This window comes from Eschscholzia californica, unplaced genomic scaffold (assembly GCF_041429995.1).
Source record: "Eschscholzia californica isolate CP2 unplaced genomic scaffold, dmEscCali1.0.p SCAF_1, whole genome shotgun sequence".
Classification (NCBI taxonomy): domain Eukaryota; kingdom Viridiplantae; phylum Streptophyta; class Magnoliopsida; order Ranunculales; family Papaveraceae; genus Eschscholzia; species Eschscholzia californica.
In genome coordinates, this window is record NW_028238198.1 from 60839619 (window position 1) to 60863593 (window position 23975).

Below are 23975 nucleotides of genomic sequence, written 5' to 3' on the forward strand. Positions count from 1 at the left end.
TAAGTTTAACTAGTCTTCGAGGAACGAACCGGTCTTTCTGGAAATATTACAACTTGACACCCGTGCACTTGCAGGTGTATACCTATTTAGGAAACTTTCTAGGCCCGTCAAGTTTTTGGCGCCGCTGCCGAGGACTAGTTTTAAATTTTTTTCTAAACTTGGAAAGTTTTTTATTTTTGGTAAGTTTTGACTATTTGAATACTTTGACTTGCTTTTCTATTTTTGGTGTGTAGAGCACTAAGGAGCTAAAGAGGAGGTGCAACAAGGAGGAGGACCTCAAAAGAAGAAATTTACATTTTTTTTTTATTTTTTGTATTTATTTCGGTGAGAAAGAGAGACTTTAGACTTTCTTAATTTTATTTTTTTGGATTAAAGTTTTGACCCTAAATTAGAGGGCTTTTAAATTGTAACCGAAAATCTAACGAAGCCTCGGGTTCGGACACTTAAGGGAAGAATGGCCCGGGTCGTCTACAAAGGTCGTCGTTCGTCTTCAACGGGAGGTAACTTTTCTGATCTCCCACGAATCCCCTGTCAGTGGGTCCTTGTATGTGTTTTGTGTGCCTAATTGATTTGACGAACTGCTTAGTTTAATCGTCTTTAGTAAGGGCACAAACCCCATTACAAGATAGGAGTCGGATTTCATCACCGATCTCTTGCCCATTTGGGAAACAACTTTGCGAATCCCAAACCTCACTTAAAATTAAAATCTGGTTTAGACATTGGTCTTAGGGTATCGAGCTCATAGGATCTTTAAAACAATCCAGGAACTCGATTTTTATTTGGGCATTCCAAAAGGGAAAGTGTCATACGATTCTTTAAAAAAGACCGCCTCGAGAAGAAGAAACGTTGCCTCAGGTTGGACGGTTGCAATTTTTCATAGTTGGCTGTCACCTGGACAATTGTTTGACCATAGTACTTTGACGGAGTAACCCTTATAACAATCATAGTTCAAGCTTTGTTACGAAGTAGGAGCTGTCTAGATTTATAAGTGAAATTGACCAACCTGTCTGTCGTCTAGATTTTCTTTAGGTTGCTTGGTTGAGTCAGCTTGATTGTGGTTGTTTTCCTTCTAGGATCTTCGTAGTGCTTCCTCGATTTTCGTGTTTAAAAAAAAATATAGGACTGAAAGAAAGGAATCAAGTGTAGTTTTGTAAGAGTCAATTCTCATCTTGTGATCGTGCCTTACTATCATGGCACATTTTTCTAATGGTTGGACGTACCCTGTTGATGATGATGACCTTGATCTAAAGGGACCCGTCATCAACCGACCTGATATAACGTTCAAAGAATACCGACAGTTGCGTAAAAACTGGCTTAACCGACGTGGTATGACTCTAAGAGATTATCAACGACTTAACGAGGGGAATAGGAAAGTTGAGCCTAACCGACCTGGTATGACCTTCGGGGAATACCAACAAATGTGTAGAAATGAGCCTAACCGACCTGGTATCACATTTGGAGATTATCAACAAGTGTGTAGAGATGGTCCATATGAGCCTGATCGATCTCATACGACATTAGGAGAATACCGACAAATGTACAGACTTGGTCAAATTAGTGATGGATATGGTCAAATTAAGCCTACTTTCCTTCGATGTCTGGAAGTTTGCTACGATGACTATTTGTACTACTTTCATCCTTTAGCCTTCTAGGATGTTTTTGTAGTGTTTCGAGATTCCAATCCGAATTGAATGTCTAAATGCTCATCACGTTCAACATGACTTGATTTATGTTTTCAAACATAAACGTCTCTCTCATGTGTGTTTGCTCCATCGGTGTCTTTTCAAACTTTGATTTGGCAACGCTCTTTGTCATGAGTTTTGGGTCGAAATTCTTTTAGACTTTTCCGAGTCTTAGATTTTCTGTTTCGGATCTCAAGCATCTCAGCGTACTGAGTCTCTCTAATCCTATCATCTTTTTGATCTATGCTTATAGATCTTCAGATGCCCAAAAATGGCATTTCATCCTTTTGTGTGGTCCTTTTATTGAGTTAGTGTGTTCACTGTTACACAACATCTTATGTCGTACTCAATCTTTTATATGTACTCTGCATACGGACCCGGAAGGTTTGTTTCTCCCAATTAACTTCTTAAAACTCGTGATTCAAGATTTTTCTTCATTCCTCAAGAATCAAACTTCTTTGATTGCCTCTTTGAATTGAAGATTCTAACTCTTCCGTGCTTTTAATCCGTCGATGGATTTCTGAAGCATGCTTATGGACATAACTTGATTGGAAGAATCTTATTCTTCTTGTCTAGTTTCGGGAAACATGAATGTTTCCATCCTTCTCAGTTTTCTACTTTGGAAAACCAATTTAGGTTTTTCGTTGACTTAAATTATCAAGCTTCATGTCTTGACGAGATATGGATTCCATGATGATTTTGGCTTCTAGCCAAAATCTAGAGTCAGTTTCCGTTTCTGCGCAGGTCTTTTATCTCTTCAAAAATAACCTTTATTTTCCAAGTCATTGAGATTTTACTTTTAACCTTTTAGGGCTTTTGAACAACAATTTGGAGTTTTCTCAACTACTTTGAGATATTCTTTTAAAGACACCTTTCCTTTTCCGAGGAGCCGAAGTTTGTTGCTCTTGGTCGAATTTAATCGTCTTGTACAAGTTTCATGATTGTTCTTCATGATTTTTCTCATGATCGAATTAAATCGACTTGTACTTTTCTCCCACTTATTCTTGTAATAATTAGTACTTTTCTCCTAGACTACTAGGTGTGCTAATTACTACAAGAATACTATCATGAGCAACAAACACTTTGTTCTCTTGATTGGTTGTGGAAGAAGCCCAAATTTCTTCTAAAGAAATTGCGTCAGACTTGTAGCTAATTTTGTAATGCTTTTACAAGCTTAGCTGTTAGACGGACTTTGGTAACTGTGAAAACAATCATTTCTGGAATATATCCCAAAAATATTCGGAAGACTGGCTTAAACCCATCATGAATCATGCATAGCAGTGTTCGATTACTCCCACTGAATCCATCATCCCTCAGATGTGTTCCATGTAGCTAGTTGGGAAACGGTTTCTCAACTCCTTTTATGGTTATCAAGTATTTGACTCAAGTTTTACCACTCCAATCTAATCGGATGACTTAAACTCTCTTGTGAAAAATGATTCTTTACTTTGGTTTGTACTCTGTTTGAACCTTTCAAACATTCCGACTTATACTTTATGATTTGTACGTTTCCATACTTAATGAACTTGTCAGAGTACGTATTGAAGCTTCTCTTGTTAGCTTCTCCAAGTAAACTTATAGGTCTGCATAACAATGTATAAGTCCTAATAGATTACTAGTCTCTATGCCTTTTGAAAAGGGTGACTATGTCAATTTAGTCCTTAAGACCTAATTGACAATGCTGAAGTTAATGAGTTTGAATCTCTTGATATCAGCCATTATTAATGTTAACCTTTAGTTAATTTACCACTGGTTTAAAACATCAGATGTTTCTAGAATAACAAATAATCACTATTAAGTTCTAAGCTAGACAGTGTCTAAAAGAAGACTTTGATCCCTTTCAGCATCCCTAGCATTACTGCTTCTGCTCCCTCTTGGATCATTACTTCTTTTTGGTCAAGTATGTAATTCCCTTAAGCTCCCACTGAGCCGCTCATCTGGTCTTAAATACCTGATGAAGGAATTCTATGAAACTTGTTTAACTTTGTTAACAAGGATACTGGAACCGGAATTCATAATTTCATTCCTTTTGTCCTCCAGGTGCTAAAGGTAGTTTCCTCTTAAATGGTCTAGCCATTGTTTGGAAACATTCACAGTAATGAGGAATATTCTTGATCATATACTCAGCAACTGTTTCCTTTTTCTTTGATCACATGTTTTTTCTCACTTTACTAACCCTTTGCCCTTTTGAATCTCAAGAACTCTTTCTTAGATTCCTTCCATTGAATCTCAAGAACTGTTTCTTAGAGTCAATGTTCCCGTGTGTTTTGCTCAGTTGTTCATAACAATCTGAGTGACTCATCTAAGGTCTTATCTATCTTTGTTCAATCGATATTGAATTGGGTGATAGATGAATTCTGTTGTCTTCCATTAGGATGGCATTCAGATTGCCTTGGAGGTCTCGTACCTCTCCATTTGTGACTTCTGTAGGAACCTCTTCCTCAGTTTGTCTTAATGGTCGTGCTAGCATCCATTACTCTTCCAAAGATAATTATATATGATTGCTTGCAAATGGCTTTTGACCTTATCTGGTATGAGTCAACATTGGGATTGGGTATTCTAGACGCTTTCCTTTTGAATCTGAGAACTATTCTCGGATTTATTCTTCCATTCTAGGAAGTTGATCAGCACCTCCCTTAGGTGTGATTCAATGTTGAAACCGTTTTCATGTGTCATCTTAAAACTACATAAAAGAAATGGCAAAGTTTTAAAACTCGTTATTGTTTTGAAAAACTTAGTTTTCCCATATTATTCAATACAAATCGTCCCCGATTGAATAAGTGATTCCAAGATCCCAGTTCTTCGGAGTAAAGCGGACGAAGGCCCTACCCTTTGACTCCGTTGTTCCGGATGAGTGAACCACTTCACTGATCATACCTTATGACTCTTGGTTGATAGATTTCATTAATGAATGACTAATCTATCCTTTTGCCTCGAGTATCCAAGACTCTCTTGCTGATCTCGTTGAGTAGAACCATTTAGACGTGTAGGCCTCTTCTATAGACCTACCCGCATTGTCCCAAGGTAGAGGAGGTACTCTGCGAAGGCCGACCCACTTTCCTCGAACAAGGGCGCAACGAGTGTCTTAATCTGGATAGGCGATTACTCAAGATTACGTTTTGGGGGCTTTTACGCTAGTCTGGCGTTTGTTATAGTGAACTATTTAGCCTAACTAACATCCACGACATAAAGCGTACATAAGTAAGTAAATGCGTGCGAGAAAATAAATCAAGCAGACATGGATGCTAGTATGGCCCCTAACCTAGAAGATCTAATCTCCTTTGGTTTGCTTCTTGTTTCGCCTTTTGGTTCGTCTAGATCTCCATCTTTGGAACCTCCATTGATTTCTCCCACTCGCCTTTGGATTCCTTCCTTGAGTTTCTTCAATGGACTCATAGACCCTAAACTCTAATTACAAGACTTTAACGATTCGCAGATCGTATAAACTTGAAATTAAAATTAATTACAAATATGCACCCATCCGTGCTTAAAACAAGAATATTGAAACAAATCTATGACCATACTAGTTCCCCGCATTCACATCACATGCATTCATATAATATATTAAGGCTAAGAATTATATATGCATGATTATCTTGGGAAACACTTTTGCCGACATCACATGTCACATTACGGACCTCAAGTCCAAATTCGAAAAATTAGATTAATGGTCCGTTCCGATTTTATCTTTTATGATTTCTAAAATCAATTTTAAGAAAAACTCCATTTCGGGTTTTGAAAGCCCGGGTCAATTTCGGAAAAAATATTGGTTCGAATCTTAACGATTTCATAAATCAATTTAAAGAGAAATTCGTTTTGCCCTTCTGGATGGCCCAGATTAATTTTGGAATTATTTGGTTGGAATCGGAAGAAAATTTGGCAAAAACTCCCACTCGAATGATGGTCCCTTTTCGTGGTCCGAAAAGCCTCGAAAAAGCCTGGGACAAGTCCTAGACAAGTCCCGGCCCAAGCCCACAAAAGGGCTCGGACAAGGTGCAGACATAGCACGGCCCGTAGGGCCGGCATGTCCAGGACGAGGCCTATCAAGGCCTGGTCTCGTCCTGGCCGAAGCCAGGACGCTAGTCCATGTACCAGACGCGTCTGGTGCTGGACTGGACCAGCACTAGGTGTCTCGAACCTAGTCCGAGACACCCAGAACCTCTTAGACGCATCTCCAAGACGTGTCTAGTCGAGAGCTCTGGACGCGTCTTAGACGCGTCCAGGAAGCTACCAGTGCAGCTTCTGGTCGCGTCTTAAGACGCGTCCCCAGCCGCTCTGGACGCGTCTCCAAGACGCGTCCAGATGCTTCCACCGCAGCTGGTGGTCGGGTCCTAGACTCGACCTGGACGCGTCTCCAAGACGCGTCTCAGCAGCTGCTCTGGACGCGTCCAACAGCTTCTGTCCGGCCAGGAAGCTTCCTGGCCGGACACTAGGGTTTCCAAAACCCTAGTTTCCAAAAACAAAATTTGTTATGCAAATCTCTATTTGCTAACTTACAATTTTTAAAATTCTTTCTAAATTTTGAAATCCTTTTAGAACACTTCTGAAATTTTTCAAAACTTTTAGAAACTTTTAAATTTTCCAAATTTTATTTTGGGAGTTTCCTAAAACTCAAAACAACTCCTTTTAGAATACTTCCAAATTCCAAATTTTTTGGTTTTTGGGAGTTTCCTAAAACTCCAAAACAACTCTTTTAATCAACCAATTTTGGATCAAAATTCTAGGTTTTTGAAACTTTTTCAAGAACAATTTTGAAAACCAATTCAAAATCAATGAAATTCAATGTTTTGGAACAATTTCAATCTTCAATTTCGATTTTTAATTTGAATACTAGTTGAATCATATTCATTGTAATCAAATCATGATTTTATAATACCTTTTAAAACACTTTTAAAACTTAATAAACTCAAACTATCAAGCATATCAAATATCAATTAGTTCGATTCTTAGCAAAAACTAGTTAATTGCAAGAGGCTCTGACGCCACTGAAGGGATTTATACCCTTATACTAGTGTTTATAGCGGATAACGACATCTAATGTCTAACACTAGTATCCCCAAGATCATCATGCAAAACTAGTAATTAACTAATAAGAAGATAGTAGATTACCTTAATCGCTATTTCCTTCGAGCTAGTTGAATAGATATAGATTAAAGAAGACCAAGAGCTTCAAACGTAGCTCCTCTACTTGGGACACCGAAAAGTGAATTTAATCTCCCTCCTTGAAAGCTCGCTAGCACTCCAATAGTGGTTTAATAGTAAGAAGACCTTCTTTTTGCTTGACTAGAAGATAGCTTGGGAATTAGCTCACTTTCTCCTCTCTACTTGATGTGGTAGAGTAAGAAAGCTTAGAGAGAAATTCCACACCTTATTCTCTGCCCTAAAAGTGTTTATATAGAACCCTAATAAGAATCCACCTCCTTTTAGGTTTCCTAAAACACTCTTTAGAATAAGATTTAGGGAAATTGTCGAAAATAGCAACTATTGATATTTTCTCAATTCCCTAAGGAGTAGGTGTCCAAACACCACGAAAATTGGCAGATATAATGCTTATTATTTCAGCAACTAACCCTCCAAAATTCAGCCCAATCCGAGTCTTAGAAGTACCCGAATCGGTCTAGGCCCAAAACCCTTATTTCGGGCCTTTTTGCTATCTTTTGCCCAAATTCTATTTAGGCCTGTGAGATATGTTTATGGAATATTCCCAATGTTATATCACACTCCCACTAGTCATATCATCTGATTAAATACCCATTCTTATGTGTAACCCGATGTAGGATACGATCGAAGTTAGCCGCGAATTACTTCGTAATTCGACGATCGTAGTTGGTTTCTAGCTAAACACTACGACCCCTAAATCAATCGATTTTGATGATCTTCTTCATCAATTGTGCTAGCCAACATATTGCACACATTGCCATCTTGGTTGAAGGACATCTCCTTAAACTCCTTCAAGAACGTCTATGGAGATAGTGGATATTCTATCCACTAAGCTTGCAGATGATTTTTTATCTTCAACAGATATATTGGCCCTTCACTATTATGTCGATCCTTTTGATAACTTTCTACTCGTTCGTCCTAGTATTTATAGTTACTTAGTGGATTGTGCATCCACTAAGTTTGGGGATTGCCCTTCTTCTTTGGTAGTCTCGCATGCACTCTCTGCAATTCACAAAAATGTGAGACTATTGTTCACTGAAAACTTTATGTTTTGGGTGGACCCACAGATGTATCGAATATTGGTTTACAGTTAATCACATATTTGTAATCCAGTAGGTTAATTCTTTCTATTTTTTTGAGTCATATGTTTCGTCTGGCTATAGACGTTAAACTTAGTGCTTTCTGGGAGGCAACCCACGCTTAGGACTTCCGAATCAGGTAATATCTTTCCCTCATCCTATTATTTTTACATAGTCTTCAGAACATTGAGGACAATGTTCGGTTTAAGTTTGGGGATAGAGGATTGAAATTTTTGCTAAAGTCCTTATTTCAAAAATTCAAAAGGGTTCAAAAATTTTCAAAATTTTAAAATTTTTGGATTGAAAACGTGAGTCTAGTTGTTTTTGCTTGTTAATAGTCATAGAATCTAGTTGGTTGTACTATGCTTTTGCTAAAGGTTTTTCCACGAATTTCGAGTCTTGAAGTTGTCTGTGCACTAGCCATGTGAGTGTTAGATAGGTGAAGAGTAGACTCTTCTAAGAGAACTTAATCGATCATTAGTGGAGACTTAACCTATGTGAGATTCTGAGCCTTTCTTTTTGCTTTGAGTGATCTCTTCTGCGCTAATTCCGAGTAGAGTGAAGAGCTACTCAACCTCGAAACACTTCATTAGAGCTCAGTTGATGTCATCAAGAAGCGAACCTTTCTCTTGTAGTCTGAGAAACTTGAAAACAGTGCCAACTAGAGGAAGATAGGACCTCCATTCACCATTTAGAACCCTGAGAAAGATAGGACTTCATCATTGTAACCTATTGACCTTTAGAAAACGTTGTTACATAGTAGATCAGGTGAGAAGAGTTGGTAAGCTTTCCCATCCCGTATTTTAGTGGTTGTTTCCTTCCTATGAGATCAGTCGTTCAGCAAATTTTTAGTCGATCTTTTCCATGTGTTGAGTTTTCTTTCATGCTCATACTCGCACATTGAGTGAACCATTTCTGAGTGACTTAAATTTTTGAGCGTATGACCGTGAGGCAGTAGTCGAGGCGAAATGTATTGAGACGGTAATCAAGGTCTTGTTTGTTCGAAACTGAAATGACGCTCATATTGGCTGGTCACGTGCACTTCGAGTCTTGATTACTAGTGAAGAGATTTTTAGCGTTTGTATGGTTTGATTGACTTGGATCTCATTTCTATTAACTTTCGAAAATCCAACGCATGAACATTTTTAGTCCACATCATATTTAGACCCTTCTGCATTTTTGATATTTGAATTTTGTGGGTATATTCACTGCAAACCCTCACGAGACAAAACTCGTCCTCTTGGGTAACCTAGAGGTTTAACAGCTAGTTGCACGGGCTAAGTGCAATCGTGATTCCCTACGAAAGTGGTGAAACCGGGTTTAGTTGTATTTTTCTGTTTTGCTCGAGGACTACCAAAATCTAAGTTTGGGGATGTTTGATGAGACATGAAAATGTCTCATCTGAATCTCTTAACTTGGGTTAGTTAGTCCAATTCGAGCAGTTACTCTGATGAATTGTGTGTTTCTCTTGTCCAGGTGCCTTTTACGGAATGGAGCGTGAAAATAGATAAAATCGAGAGAAAGGCATACTTGACGGCATTTTGGTCATTTGGAGATGAGGTTGTTCTGGAAATTTTTTGATGCTCGGATGAAAGTAGATCCCAAGACGAGTCCAACGGCAGAAACAGAGGTCAAATCAGAGTTCGGATGAGACAATTTTATCACGTCGAAGTTTTGGTCAATATCCGGTCAAGTTAGGGCTTTTCAATGACATGTGGCCCGAATCTGGACGTTAGTACGAAAAATTCGGTACAAAGGTGGGCACCAGCGGGACATTCTCGGGATTTTCTCCAAGTGCTGATCCTGTATAATGTGACGCATGATATTACAATGTTTCCCTCCGTGCGGCAACTAGATACGACGATCAGCTTGCTATGGTGACACCAGGCGTCATCCAGGGAGTGTGTTGTATGTTGTTCCAGTAAGTCGCATAGCACCGAATTTTCTCCTCCTGCCAGCAAACACACGTTGATTGGGTACTTCCCTTCTCCTTCCTTTTCTCTAAATCTTCCCATATTTAACGTGAACAGTAGTTGTAGACCGAGAAGGAAAGAGATTCTTTTTTTTTTTAGAAATAGAAAGAGATGAAGACAAAATCCTAGATGGAGATTACTAGAGACCGAGAAGGAAACTGATGGCTGGGGTTTTCTCGAAAATAGAGAGGGTGATTGAAGAAGAGATTTTGAATAAAGTGAACCTGGTCTTATTCTTCTTCTCACGGAACAGGGGTTGGTCGACTTTCATTCTCTCATAGAAAGTTTTAGATAGAGAGGAGGATATTTGGTAGACAGAGAAAGAATCGATAATAATATTCGCATTGTGTACAGATAAAAGGAGATCATGAAGAGATTATAGAGATTGGACTTGTTTTTGGGAGCTCTTTCATCTCTTATATAAGACAGAAAACAGGGGTTGACATCATCTCATCTTTGGGGGGGGGAACTAGAACCATCAATTAAGCTCTATTCTTCTCCTCTTCTTTGAGCTTCAAGAATTATATTTGTAGAGAGAGAGAAGAACATATCCATTGTAGTGAGAGATAGAAGTTTTATTCTTCTTTTTCTTACTGTTTTCTTAGATAAAAAATCAGAAAGAGAAACAGGGAGTGACAAGAGAGATGTGTATGAAGAGAAAGATATATAAAACAGACAATGAGAAGAGAGATTGATTAATTTCTTTACTGTAGAGAAATCAGAAGTTTAATTCAGTATTCATTCAAACTATTTCTGTATTTTCTTGTTCTTATAGTTTAATGATAGAAAGGTTAGAAAAATTGAAAAACAGTAGAGGAAGAGAGAGAGAGATCAGTTGGGGAAGACGAGAAAATTGGTTGGAAAATAATTTTCCCAGAGAGAAAATACTTCGGAGAAGACGAGAAAAATATTTTTCTTAGGATGCGTTTGGCTGCCATTGGAAAATCAGTGAGAAAAGTTCAGTTTTCCTCCCTATTTTTCTTTTATTCTTTATAATTTAATCTCGTATTATGAGTAGTTAATTCTCCATCTAGGGTAGATGATGAAACCATGTTCAGAATTTTAATCGAGTTTTAACGAAAACATCTCCCGGGATTAGGATAGTTCATTATCCGAAATTCTGAGTTACAAAAAGAAAGTGATTTAATTTGTCTAAATATTTGTTCTTAAAAATGATTTTATATGGTGAATTTAGAAAATCCAGACTCTCCCCCATTTTAGTTCCTTGTATCATTCGTATTTATTTTCATTTTCATTATTTTATTTTAATATTTTATTCATTTTAAAACCAAAATCAAAACACTTGAAAAATCTTATTACTTCCTAGTTTTAGAATAAGTTTAACTAGTCTCTGAGGAACGAACCTGTCTTTCCGGAAATATTACAACTTGACACCCGTGCACTTGCGGGTGTAGACCTATTTAGGAAACTTTCTAGGCCCATCACTTGTTTCAATCATTTTTCATGTGTCTTATTAAGTACTTCGCATAGTTAATCGATTAGGCAAACTGATCGATATCGCTCGTAGTCTAGGTTCAAATTTCATGTGTCTCGTCACGCACTTCACATAGTTGGGCGACTAGACGACATTTTCGATGATTCGGTTTTAATCGTTTAGGAAGTTTGTTTGACTAAGTATTATCTCCGGACATACGTAGTGCTTATGAACGTCCACCTTAGGAATCGAGACTAGATTTACATCAATCTGTTCGATTGGACCGTACATAGTTGTAAGTCCACCACATCTGATCTTCGGACTTCGACACCTCTCTTACTAGTTGTTCCCCGACTCTTGCTCTCCCAACTTCTCTTGAATCTCTCTCGGCCGTTTACATTGATAATTTAGTTTGTTGTACTTGTTTTCTTCTTTTGTTACTTATTCGATTATAAAACTCCTCATTTTACCTTTATTCTTTTCCGTCTTTGTCTAAGTTAGTATTTGACATCTAAGCTGAGGTATAAGACCCTTCGATATCTAAGCCACCTTCCTATCTTTGGATCGATCCCGGCTTTGCCGGATTACTACTTGATACCTCCGCTTGAGTGTGCAACCTTTTCGGGTGCATCAAGTCCTTAAAGGAATTCCACGGCACGTTCTTGATAAGACCGATCGATAATCGACTTCCCATGTTCACAAATGCATGGGTCGACAGCTAATAGTGATTGATGTTCATCTTGTAGAGACTTAAGATGAGTAAAGTAGGAAGAAATATTGCTTCCTTCTTGTTTGAAAGAGGAAATAACTGAAAGCAAATTTGTGATAAGACATTTAGAATTCTGAAATTTAATATCAACTTATACATATTCATGAGACTTACGAGCATTTAGTATTTGCATTTGTATGTTTCACATATTGTTTGCAGGTTATATGTATCCATTATCGAAGTCCATAGTATTCATCGGTATCTAGGATTGATGCGAGGGATATGGAATACTTCGTAATAGGACATCGATATAAATCAGTTCTCAGTTTTATCGACTTTGGGAATCGTCGATATGGAAACTGTAGCATCACATACTCCGAAACAAAAGAAGTGGCTTATCTCAGTTATCAGAGTGGGAGTCTCTGGTATGTGGTGTTGGCACACTTAGGTGGGTCGAACAGGATCACCTTAATGAAGTACGTTGTAACTGGTCACATAGACGTATGGTTCATTACATCGATTCCAGATATGAGTACACTGTCACTAGGTGAATAGTGACAAAGCTATTATAGTCTAGTATGGACTATGGGAGTGTCCCCTTAGGCAGCATTAACTTAAGTGATTTGCCGGGGTGTGAAAAAGCGTATGTCTCCTCATGAGATAAGATCTAAGTAGTTATATGTTGGTTACTAATGGACTAACAAGATGTAAATGATCCTCCGTGGTGACACCATTTCCGGGAAGACATTCACGGATGCTCAACATGCAATATACTTAATATCCGATGGAACGAAGTGTTTTAACTTTCTTTATTGAAACGGGAGTCACGACGATATCCTATGGTGGACGTAGATAAGTCCTGTGGGTTGATGGACCCACTTAGCCGGTTCAATAATAGGCTTTGGATCCTAATCTTAAGCTCTAAACCATTGATGCACATTAAGGGTTATTCAGGAAAGAAGAAGAGATAAAACTGAAGATAAGGATTAGGGTTCAGAATAAGATTTCCAGTCGCCCCTGAAAGTTTCAGAGCATTCGGAGTTATGTCTAGAGAGTTATAGCCGCAATACTACAGCGGTACGGATTAAGCATAAATCAGAAAGCTTGGGGATAGGTTGCGGATTGGTTCTATTTTTTATTTATTCAATCCAGAATTCTCAGGTATGATATAATATTATCTTTTTTATTGCTTTATGTTTATAGAACATGCTAAACATCCTTTTTCCGCTGGATAGAAGAATAATTTTATTTTTACCGTATTTTACCAACAATATCATGTTTTAGTTGGTAAATCTTTGGTGCATTCGTTTGAAAGAAACTATCATGAAGGTTTCGCCATATATGGGCCGCATTATCATCATAGAGAATAAAAGACCGGATGTCTTGAGCAACGGAGTTGATAATCCAACTACTGACAAGATCATTACACCTTTCCAATGAGTTTAATTCCGAGCAGAAGAGGGTTTGGGAATGGAACCACCAACAAATCCTAACTTGTCTTTAGCACAAAGTTCCATCTTCATAGCTCTTGACCCGGAGGAATAGTTATCTTCGGTTAATAAAGCAGTTGTGAGAACCTTAGTAGGTGAGTTAGAGTGATGAACATCAAACATCGGATTAGAATGTAGTGGTGTAGTTGGGGTATAATCAGAGAAAGCATCAGCGGGATTTGGCATGATGAAATAAGTTGGTATTCGCTTAAAAAGATCGAACTTAGTTCTTATACCATGTGAAGATGTTGAACCTTATGGTTATAGAGTTAGCCGAGAGAGAGAGGTAGAAACCGAGAGGTAGAGAGAGAGAGAAGAGAAGCATTAAGAAAGTATTTCTCTGTGTTTATTCATCAATTGTACATGGGTATTTATAAGTTACATAGAGTTTATAACCTATAAAAAGATTACATGAAATCACAACTTATACTTATCACATAAAATCGCAACATTCCCACATAGAATCATAACCATATTGACTAATCAATATGGGAAGTTTAGGTCGGGGGAGTCTCCGTTGGAGCACCTTACCGGACCTCGCAAGATTTAGTCTTTTAAAAATTTGGTTATTTCTATTTTGGGAGAAATCACCCTTCTGATTTGCTCCTTGTATCTTGTAGAAGTTTGATTGAAGTTGGAGTTAGTTTTCCGGATAAGCTTTTATCCAAAATTAGTAGCTTGTATTTCAATTACATATGAAGGTTCTTTTTTGTTTATCAATGGCTAATCCACTCTTCTCGAGGACGGTGACATATGATGTATCAAATATTGCTCATAATACATCATGACCTACATAGACTATGTTATATCTTTTGCTTTAAGACTTTTCCTACCAAGACAAATTATGTTAAGGTTTGAAATCTTTTTCTACAATATGATCAAGAGTCAGATATTTGAGACATTTTAGAAATGATTAGTGCTTAAAATTTGTAAGAAACAGTTGATTCATTATTGTCACGGTTTGTTTGATTCCAGGACTTCTAAAAGTACATAAGCAGGACTCTTGCTTTCAACAAAAAAAATATATAAATAGGACTCTTGCCATAGTTATTTTGCCTCATTCCTTTTTATTGTAACCTACCTAATAACCTCTCATGTCGATCTTGACAAAAAAAAAAACCTCTCATGTCAATTTTCGCATTCGCCTCTAATTAATGATATCAATTCAGATGTTATTGTAAGTGATTTCAAAAGAAATATTAATTTTATTTTTGGCTTCGATAAGATAGAAGGCTATTTCACCATCACCATCTTGACATTTTCTTGTTTGAATTGTTTAGCGTGTCTCGAACCCTTGACCTCTAAGGTGGAAGACTATACTTCTCACCACTCCAACCAAGGGTTGTTGGCTTCACCGTCTTAACTTTGCATTCATTCTTTTATCTTCCTCTTTTACAATTGTTGTTCTTTAGTAACTATTTCTGTTTCTTAAATGTAAATAGCTTAGTATTTAACGTATAATCGTTTTCCCCAAATATAAATGGACTATATACATTGTTATAACGTAACTATATCTCTCTTTCTTTTTTCTTCGATTTGTAATTGCTCTTCATCAGTTTTTGTCTCTTTCCATCTCTTCAGTGTTAATGGCTCAATATAGCGATCGCATATTGTAACATCTTTTGGCTAATTAATTGTATTCTCCTTTTTCTTTGTCTTATTGTAATAGTTGTGTTTCAATTAAATCTTTCTTGTTTTCTGACACGTAAACATATTTATTTTAGAGAGTGACAAAATAATCTATTTCTTTCTTCTTTCTCTTTCTTCTTTCTCTCACTAGTGTCCACCACGCTCGTAGAGTAGTGCATACGTGTATGCATTGTAGTACTTGTTTTTACACCGTCTAGGATCGCCCAACGACCTGTTATTACTTTTACTGGGAGGAGAGCTCAGAAGTCAGAAGAAAACACAGATAATCTTTGTCGAAATTGGTTTTTTCTTTCTTAATTTCAGGACAAAAAAACATTTTTCATTTCTAGAGAGATTCTTATTCTACGGCATTATCTTACGAAGATACAACTTTTTGCTAGATCCTTTTGCATTAATGTTCATTAAGGGTCTGTTTGATACGTGTGAAAATAACTGATGTGAAAGTCATTTTCTTTCTAATGGGAAAGAAAATTAAGTTTTTCATGTGAATTGAGCTTTTAGTGGGGGTTATTCGTTTAGACCTTGTAACAGATCTTCAAAGTTTTTAAGACCTTTGAAGTTTGGCGTTATTAGTTTCGGCCTTTTTTTAAGAGCTTCGAAGTCATGTTATTCTCTTATTCCCTTATTCTCTTATTCCCAACTTTAATGGAGGTGCTTTAAAAGTCATGTTATTCTCTTATTCCCAACTTTAATGGAGGTGCCTCTAAAAAGTCATGTACTTTTCAACACAAATTCACTAGAGGTGCCTTTAGAATTTGAGATCATCATCTTCCGGATTTAATAATACCAATACAGAAACCCTAATGGCATGGTCCTGGGATCATCATCATTCATTTCCAGATCATCATTCACCAAATTCGTGCTCCCATTTTAGTACTGATATCAGAAACCCTATAATCCCAATTGTCTGCAACCTTAAATTTCACATCTTCACACTATCAAACGAAGCAAAGTAATAGTTGATTAGAGTAAAACCCATATTTATCTTGGATCTACAGAGAGATACTAGAGAGAAATAGAATAGAGATATGTTGGAGAGATTAACAGAGAGTTTAAAAGATTGAGAGTACCTTTTAAGAGAGAAAGATGAAGAGTAAATGTTGTGTTACAGAGAGATCGGGGAGGGAGACGAGTTTAGATAGAGAAGAGAGAGGGTGTTTTTTTTGTGGGAGATGATCGTGGGAATTGTGTTGTACCATGTTTTGGGTGGGAGAAAGTTTAACCCTATTTTCCCATCTTTTTTTCCTACGTGTTTTCCCATCTTTTTTTCCTACGTGTTTTCCCATCTTTTTTTCCTACGTGACAGTGACTTTCCCACTTTCTTAGGCCTATGGAACAGCAGAAATCGATTTTCTTTAGAAAATCGACTTTCGAACCCCATTTTCCAACGTATCAAACGGAACTTAAGAAAATCGACTTTCTAACTCCAATTTCCACCGTATCAAACGGACCCTAAGAGATCAAATTTGCTACTCGTGAACGGTTGGTAATTAAATTGACTATGTAAGCTTTGTAAGAACAAAACATAAAGACAAGAGTAACATTTTTTGTTTTGTTTTTCTTCTATCTGTTAAATATAAATGGGTTAATATTGCTTCCATTTTCTGGAGCCCTACGATTGACTGTTCTTTCTCCATCATATTGTTGAATATATTTATCTATTTTATGTACTTTTTCTGTAACGAAATTATTGTCAAACTAGATCCACCACACCCTGCGGAGGACCCTTTTGGTTAACGCCATCATGAGTTATTGTCAAACAAGATATCCACTGCACCCTACGGAGGGCCCTTTTGGCTAACGACATCCCGAGCATTAATGCAGCATATATAACTACACCATCATAGTAATAACATTTATTTTTTGTTGAAAAATCACAAGTAATAACATATTGCATGCAAGTTGTATAAGTGAACTTATGAATCTCTAACTTAGCAAACCGTAAAGTAGATATTCTATCCCTCATAAAATAAGAAAACTAGTTCTCAGGAGCACTTGCAGTCACGATAACTACCTGATCATTATCCCACTTAACATAAAATCAACATAATTTACTCTTCTGTTCACCCAAACACTTTTGGGAGTGTAATCCATTCTTGATTGAAACTACTGTGTACTTGACAAGAAACTATTATAGTAATAATACAAAAAGACAAATGACAATATGAACAAACTCTACGGAGCTAATAATTCTAGTAATAATGATAGGGACTATATTCATCACGCCTTTCTTGTGCGAACTGGATAAATGCTCTCCACGATAACAGAAATCTCACACCAATATGGATCCATGAAAAACTTTTTTTGAGATTTATACCTTCGGTCGATGATACGACCATATTCATTCAACTTCTTCTCTTTCCTGTCATAAATATATAAACTTAAAACTTTATCGTTGTCATCTCCATCTCCATCTCCATCTCCATCTCCATCTCCATCTCCATCTCCATCTTCATCTTCATCTTCATCTTCATCTTCATCTTCATCTTCTGTGTCGGAGTCGGAGTCGGAGTCGGAGTCGGAGTCGGAGTATAAGTCTAAGTCGGAGTCTTTGACTGGTCTTCTTGTCACTATTAATTTATTTGTTCCTGCAATTGATTGAAAATCATAAGCATGTTTATTATTCCTCATATGGCAAGGCAATTCAATAGGTTCTTCAATCCACCTATTCTCCTTCCCTTCCTCAATAAAAATCCACAACTTCATCTCTGTTTTGGACCATGTCTCGTTTTCACGATGACAACATTGGTTTATTATTGCTAAATGTCCATCCACTTCCAATAAATTTGTAATACAAGTAGCACCAGGAAAACGACTATTGAAAATATCGTTAGAGTACTTTATCACTCTGAGCTTCTCCTTTCCAACATCAAATGCCAATATGCTATCGGGGGAAAATGGAGTTTCCAACCAATATAAAAAACCATTCGCATAAATTGGGTCTCTCCTAACAATTATTTTTCGAGTGTCAGTTTCTTTGGTTCTCCAAATATTTTCACCGACAGTCAATACCTCACAAACATAAAAAGGCAATTCCTCAGAATCTCGATATTTATATCCCTTCTTCACCGAGCTACTCCACATAAACACTACTTTATGTTTTTGAGTAATTGGATCAAATCCAAATCCACAAACAGGATCAAATCCAGGTCCATAAAAAGGATTATAAGAAAATCTGGACCGATTTTTTCCTATATTTGATTTGATCCAGGGTGTTTTTTCTCCAATGCAATTATTGTAGATTCTAACAGAAAAATTGCGATAGTTCACATAACAAACCAAACCATAAGAAGATACTAATATGCTGTGAGGACCTTTCTCCCATTGACTCAAATATCTTTCCATATACCTACTTTTATCTTGAAACAAATCTACAGAAAAAAAATTATTTTCATTATGTTCCTCTTCACGCAACATCTCAAGCGAACTAGTTATGAGGAGTTTTTGGTGTGATTTTGATGATTGAGAACGGTGGAAGTATTTATCTTCTTCGATCAAATACAACCAACTCTTACTTACACATTTAAATCGCATCAGTGACTTTGGTGGAAGTCTGCTTAGTATTTCTAACATTAATTCATAACTCATATAGACTTCATCCGAACGACTTTTCTTCATTGTAATTTGATTAATTTGTTTTCTTCTCTCTGGTTATTATAGCCGGTAAGTCCACTAAACTAGTTCAACAGAAGCCAATGAAAATCAGTTTTGAATTAGAATCAAAACCAAAAATTAGAAAGATTACCGTCAGATATAAGATGATTTTGATTGAATCGAGCTATACCAAATAAAAACCCTACATAAGATAAAGAATTTAACCTAAAAATCAAGAGAAACTAGAGAGGGGGAAAATTGTTGCTTACCTTGAGAGGGCTTGAATTTAACCTAAAAATCAAGATAAAGAATTTAACCTAAAGAATTCTGGGGAGATCCTAACAAGAATAAGGAGGGGGGGTGGGACGTCAATAATGTATCTAGACAGCAGCAATGGCAGCTAGAGTTAGAAATAGAAGATCTGAATTCTTAGATCAGAAAGTGGAACTTATAGTGTGAGGCTAGAGCCTGCCTCCTAGCGATGGAAATGGGGAAGGATTTAGGGCTTCACTCGGTTGCATAAGAGGGGGATTGCAATATCCAATGGTGGTTATGATAGGCCAGCGCTTTGGAGAAAGCTAAATAGTTTCCGGGGTGTGAAGACTTGGTCAAAAATTGGTCAATTTTATTTGACATTTTTATTTTGTAAGTTGTTAGGGGGAAAAATAAAAAATCCACCTCACCTCCCTCCACCTCACCTCTACTCTCTCTCCTCCATCTCATCTCTCTGCCCCCTCATCTTCTTGCTACTTCAACGGCAAAAGTCGCCGGCCGGTCAATTTTCCGGCCGGCGACCTTTAAACATAAAAATAATTTTTTTTATTTCATCTCTTCTCTCTCTTTAAAAAAAAAACTTTTTTTTTTTCATCTCCTCTTTCTCTCTCTAAACTCCGGCGAAGGGGGTTTCCCTTCGCCGGAACAGACCATGAAATTCTGCTCCGAGCAGATCTTTCAAGGTCTGCTCGGACACATTAGAGAGAGAGGAGAGATGAAATAAAAAAAAAACCTTTTTTATGTTTTATGTTTTATGTTTGAAGGTCGCCGGTCGGAAAATTGACCGGCCGACGACCTTTGTCGGTGAAGATGATGGAGCGGCAAGAAGATGAGGTGGCAGAGAGAAGAGATGAGGTGGAGGAGAGAGAGAAGAGGTGAGGTGGTGAGAGAGAGGTGAGGTGGAAAATTTCCCCATAAAATATATTTCCCCAGAAAATTTTCAAAATTTTACATATTCCCTTTAAAATTTCACACCCCGGAAACTATTTAGCTTTCCCCAAAGCGCTGGCCTTATGATAATACGACCGTATATACTTGATGCTAGGGTTGAGCTGGAATCTTCTCACTTATGGGCGCTCGTCCATTGCCCGCGAGATGCTACGACGGAGGCCCATTCCTTGGCCCAGTCGGTGTTAGGTTAATTTTCTACTTACTTTGATTTGGTCCCTTGTTTTGGCCAAATTATTTGTTTGTACTCATTCTAACTTCTTGTTGCAGTTATTTTCCATTCTGGGCTTTAATGTAATTACTGAGTTGCCAAAAAAAAGTATCTATACATTATTAGAGAGAGAATGGACAGGATGAAGTTATCATCCAACCACTAAATAAAATAGGACTAGGATTTTTATTAGAATAAAATAGCCCCCAATTTATTGCTAATGGAAACTTTGGTCCCATATTTGTCCAAAATTCAAATTTGACTCCTACAACTTCTCGGTTAAATCCATGTACCCACACTTAAGTATTAATAACACGACTAACCTCCTTCAATCTACTCAACCCTATAACTGGAATTTCATCTGGTCTCTTCTCATTATACCAAGAATTCAATTATTTGTCTGGAAATTTGCACCAAAGCGCTCCCAGTTAGAGAGAGAATAGGCAAATACATTAATAACAATATGGCTTGCCCGAATTGCAGGGAGATATAAACAATAGAACATTGACTCTTTCATTGCCCTTTAGCGAAAAATATTTGGTTATATTTTAATATTATTTCATCTAACATTACTTCACTAACCGAATGGATCTTTTCTTGGCAGGATCACAATCAAATCAGTTCTAAAGCGAACAATATTCACTTTACTACTATACTTTGGCATATATGGAAAACTCGGTGTGACCCCTGCTTCTAACATACTATTAACAACACTAGTGCAGTAATAAAAATGATCTTCGCCTTTCCCAAATCCAACATATCTAGTACACAACCGTCTGCCTGTCCAATAGAAAAATGGCAACCATTTACATCACCTTATTTAAAAATAAATGTTGATGCATCATTTACTAACATTAATGATTATATTGGGACCAGTCTCATAGTGCATGATAATCAATCCAAATTCAAGGCAGCGACAGTAACATCGGCCCGAGCTAGAAATAGTGAAGAAAGTGAAGCAATAGTTATTCTCCAGGCTCTCATCTGGGCAAAAGAATACCAGCAGGAGAACATATATGTTGAAAGAGATAATATCAGTATCATTAAGCATCTGAAAACCCCAAAACATAAAGTTCAATGGCAATCGATGATCCACATTAAAAGAATCAAAGGAATTAGGCATAGCCTGACAAGCGTCAAATTCAGCCACTACAAGAGAATGCATAATATCCAAGCTGGCAAAATGCGCTCGCAAAAAGAAGTAATCTCAGACTTGGTTTAATATTCCGTACTTTTTAGTTACTATGTATTGTAATGGTACTCTTATTACTATGATATTCTACCATTTAACAAAAAAAATACCCAATATGTTCTTTTAGACCATCAACTGAAAAACTAAGCATAAAAGATATACGGTATCAGAGACGAAGGGGGTACCCACACACGTTGGTCCCCAAACGCTTCCCTTAGACCATCAACTGCAGATTCCACCCTTTCAGCTGATAATAACAGACAGAGAAGTATTTGACATAAAACACAACCTCCAAACTCCACTAAATTTATCTCTCTACTAGGTTATAGCCCTAGCCTCCGGCACGGTGAAATTTATTAAGCACTTTACACGATTGCAAATGTTACAGTTAATCATGTTTTGTTTTAGTTGTACTTCTTTTCTTTTCTTAACTTTAGTTGTCTCTCCTTAAGATTTTAAGAATTGGATTTACAACATAGGAAGAGCAGTAGACTTTTCTAGAGATATTATCTTTTTGGCGGCTTAACTAAAACATATTTTTACCTTGAGTTCTATAGCTTGTTAGTAGTTCTCTTAAAAAATTCCATAGAAAAACTCAACCCGTTTAGAAGGGATAATCTATGTACTTAATGTGAGATGAAAGAAGAAATCAAGGATTTTTAGTAGTTGAAAAGAAACACCATTTTCTCATAATATATAAACTATTACTAATTCACAGAAACATACTTTTGCTTTTAGTGTTATAACTTGCTGATTAATAATCCAACAGAGTGATCCATAGCAAAATTCATTTGTGTGAACCTTGAGACCATATCAAAACATGAATGAGAAAGAGAGACATGTCACTTCAAACTCTGGTTTGAATTAATTTCTAGTTTGTACGTAGTAATAATTTACATTTCCAATCTCTCTCTTGAACTTTTGATGATGTAATCTCTTAAATTCTATATTTTGTCTATTACACATAAGTAATTAAGAACTGACTCAAGGCACCAGAGGAAGATGATGATGAATAGATTGCTCTACTGTGTTACAAAAATTATATATGAAGAAATGTGAAATTTAAACAGATAAATCAATGGAGTGCTTGACAGCTTGTTGCATCATGTAATGAACTGAAAGTGAAAGCACATAAAGAACTTGCCACAACTATAACATCAAACTATCGCTGGTAGAAACCAAACTGAATCTCGCCACCCCAAACATATCTGTGTTGATTATCCTGTCAAAAAGAAAAAGAATACTAATAAGCAGAAGCTGCACTTTGCAGATATAAAAAGTGTTACCTAGCTTTATCGTACCATTGTATAACCTGGTCATATTTAAACATCACTTATAATGGTTGTATCCGATTTGAAGTTTACCCACATTATATCAAACTAATACCTAACTTTATCATACACTTATATAACTGGTTATCTCGAAACATCATCATCAAACCCAATGTAACTGCGAGCATCTACTTCATTGCACTAAAAAACGCCCGAAAACTTCACTTCTCAATTTCAGAATGCCTTGTTTACTTTCATTAGTTTTAGAACGATATAAAGATAACCTACTCAATCATATTAATGGAAATCTTAATAATTATTAGTCAAGAGAATACCTGTATTCAGTTGCTAGGCTCTTCCTTATCAACAAAATTGAGGCAATGAAATACATTCACATTATTTCGGACATAAAAAGTACACCATTTTTTGATGATCCTCCATTCCCAACTCGAAAAACTACAAAGAAAAACTGCGGGGATGACTAAGTTCAAGAAGAAGCATCGACAAAAGTAAAAGGAACTATTTGTTACCTTCATTAGATTTATCAAGAAGCCTCGAAAAGATATCACAACCAACATCCAAGCAAATAACAATGAGATATACTACACATATGAAATTAAAAAAAATAAGAGGACTATGACTCATTAAACTTCGGTAGAAACAGAGAATGAGTTTATGCCTCGAACAAGTATTTTGAAGCCATGTCAAATATAGAGCAACTCGTATATATGAAAAGATTTGCATGAATGGTTGTGATATATGTCATCCCAGCAAATAACAATGAGATATACTACACATATCACAACCATTAAACTTGGGTAGAAACAGAGGATGAGTTTATGCCTCGAACAGATATCACAACCATTCATGCATTAATGCAAATCCTTTCATATATACGAGTTGGTCTATATTTGACATGGCTTCAAAATACGTGTTTTGTTTATAAACAAGTTCTAACTATCTAAAGGGACGTGGATGAACGTAAGGTTCGACGTTTTAGGGAAAGTTGGAGGTTGTAATGGCGGAAGATGAGAACTCAATTTGGGGAACATGAAATAGGATTGAAGTAATCTGGTGTGTCGGTTTTACTACCCATAAAATATAAAGGATGGGAAATGAGAAGATATGTCCGGTGGGACTGAGAAGGTATGACCATTCATTTGTTATAGGTGCTCGGTTGATGGAAAATGAAATCGGTTGCCAATTAGTAATTGATTTTACTCAATCTAATGGTTGATGATGGTGCTGATGTGGATCGGACGGCTGGATTTATCCAGGGTTTTGTCCCAATCAGCACCCATCCATCTG

At 36.8% G+C, this 23975-nt stretch overlaps 1 protein-coding gene across 1 annotated transcript; it reads right to left on the bottom strand.

The window, feature by feature from the left end:
- Positions 1-17112: 17112 nt before the first annotated feature.
- On the bottom strand, positions 17113-19060 carry LOC147567985 (F-box protein At5g49610-like). The gene is made up of 2 exons (XM_086654462.1): positions 19042-19060; positions 17113-18855 (listed from the first exon to the last, which is right to left on the bottom strand). Exon 2 carries the CDS (start codon positions 18794-18796, stop codon positions 17399-17401), a length of 1398 nt encoding a protein of 465 aa, XP_086510588.1. The 5' UTR covers positions 18797-18855; positions 19042-19060; the 3' UTR covers positions 17113-17398.
- Positions 19061-23975: the final 4915 nt, after the last annotated feature.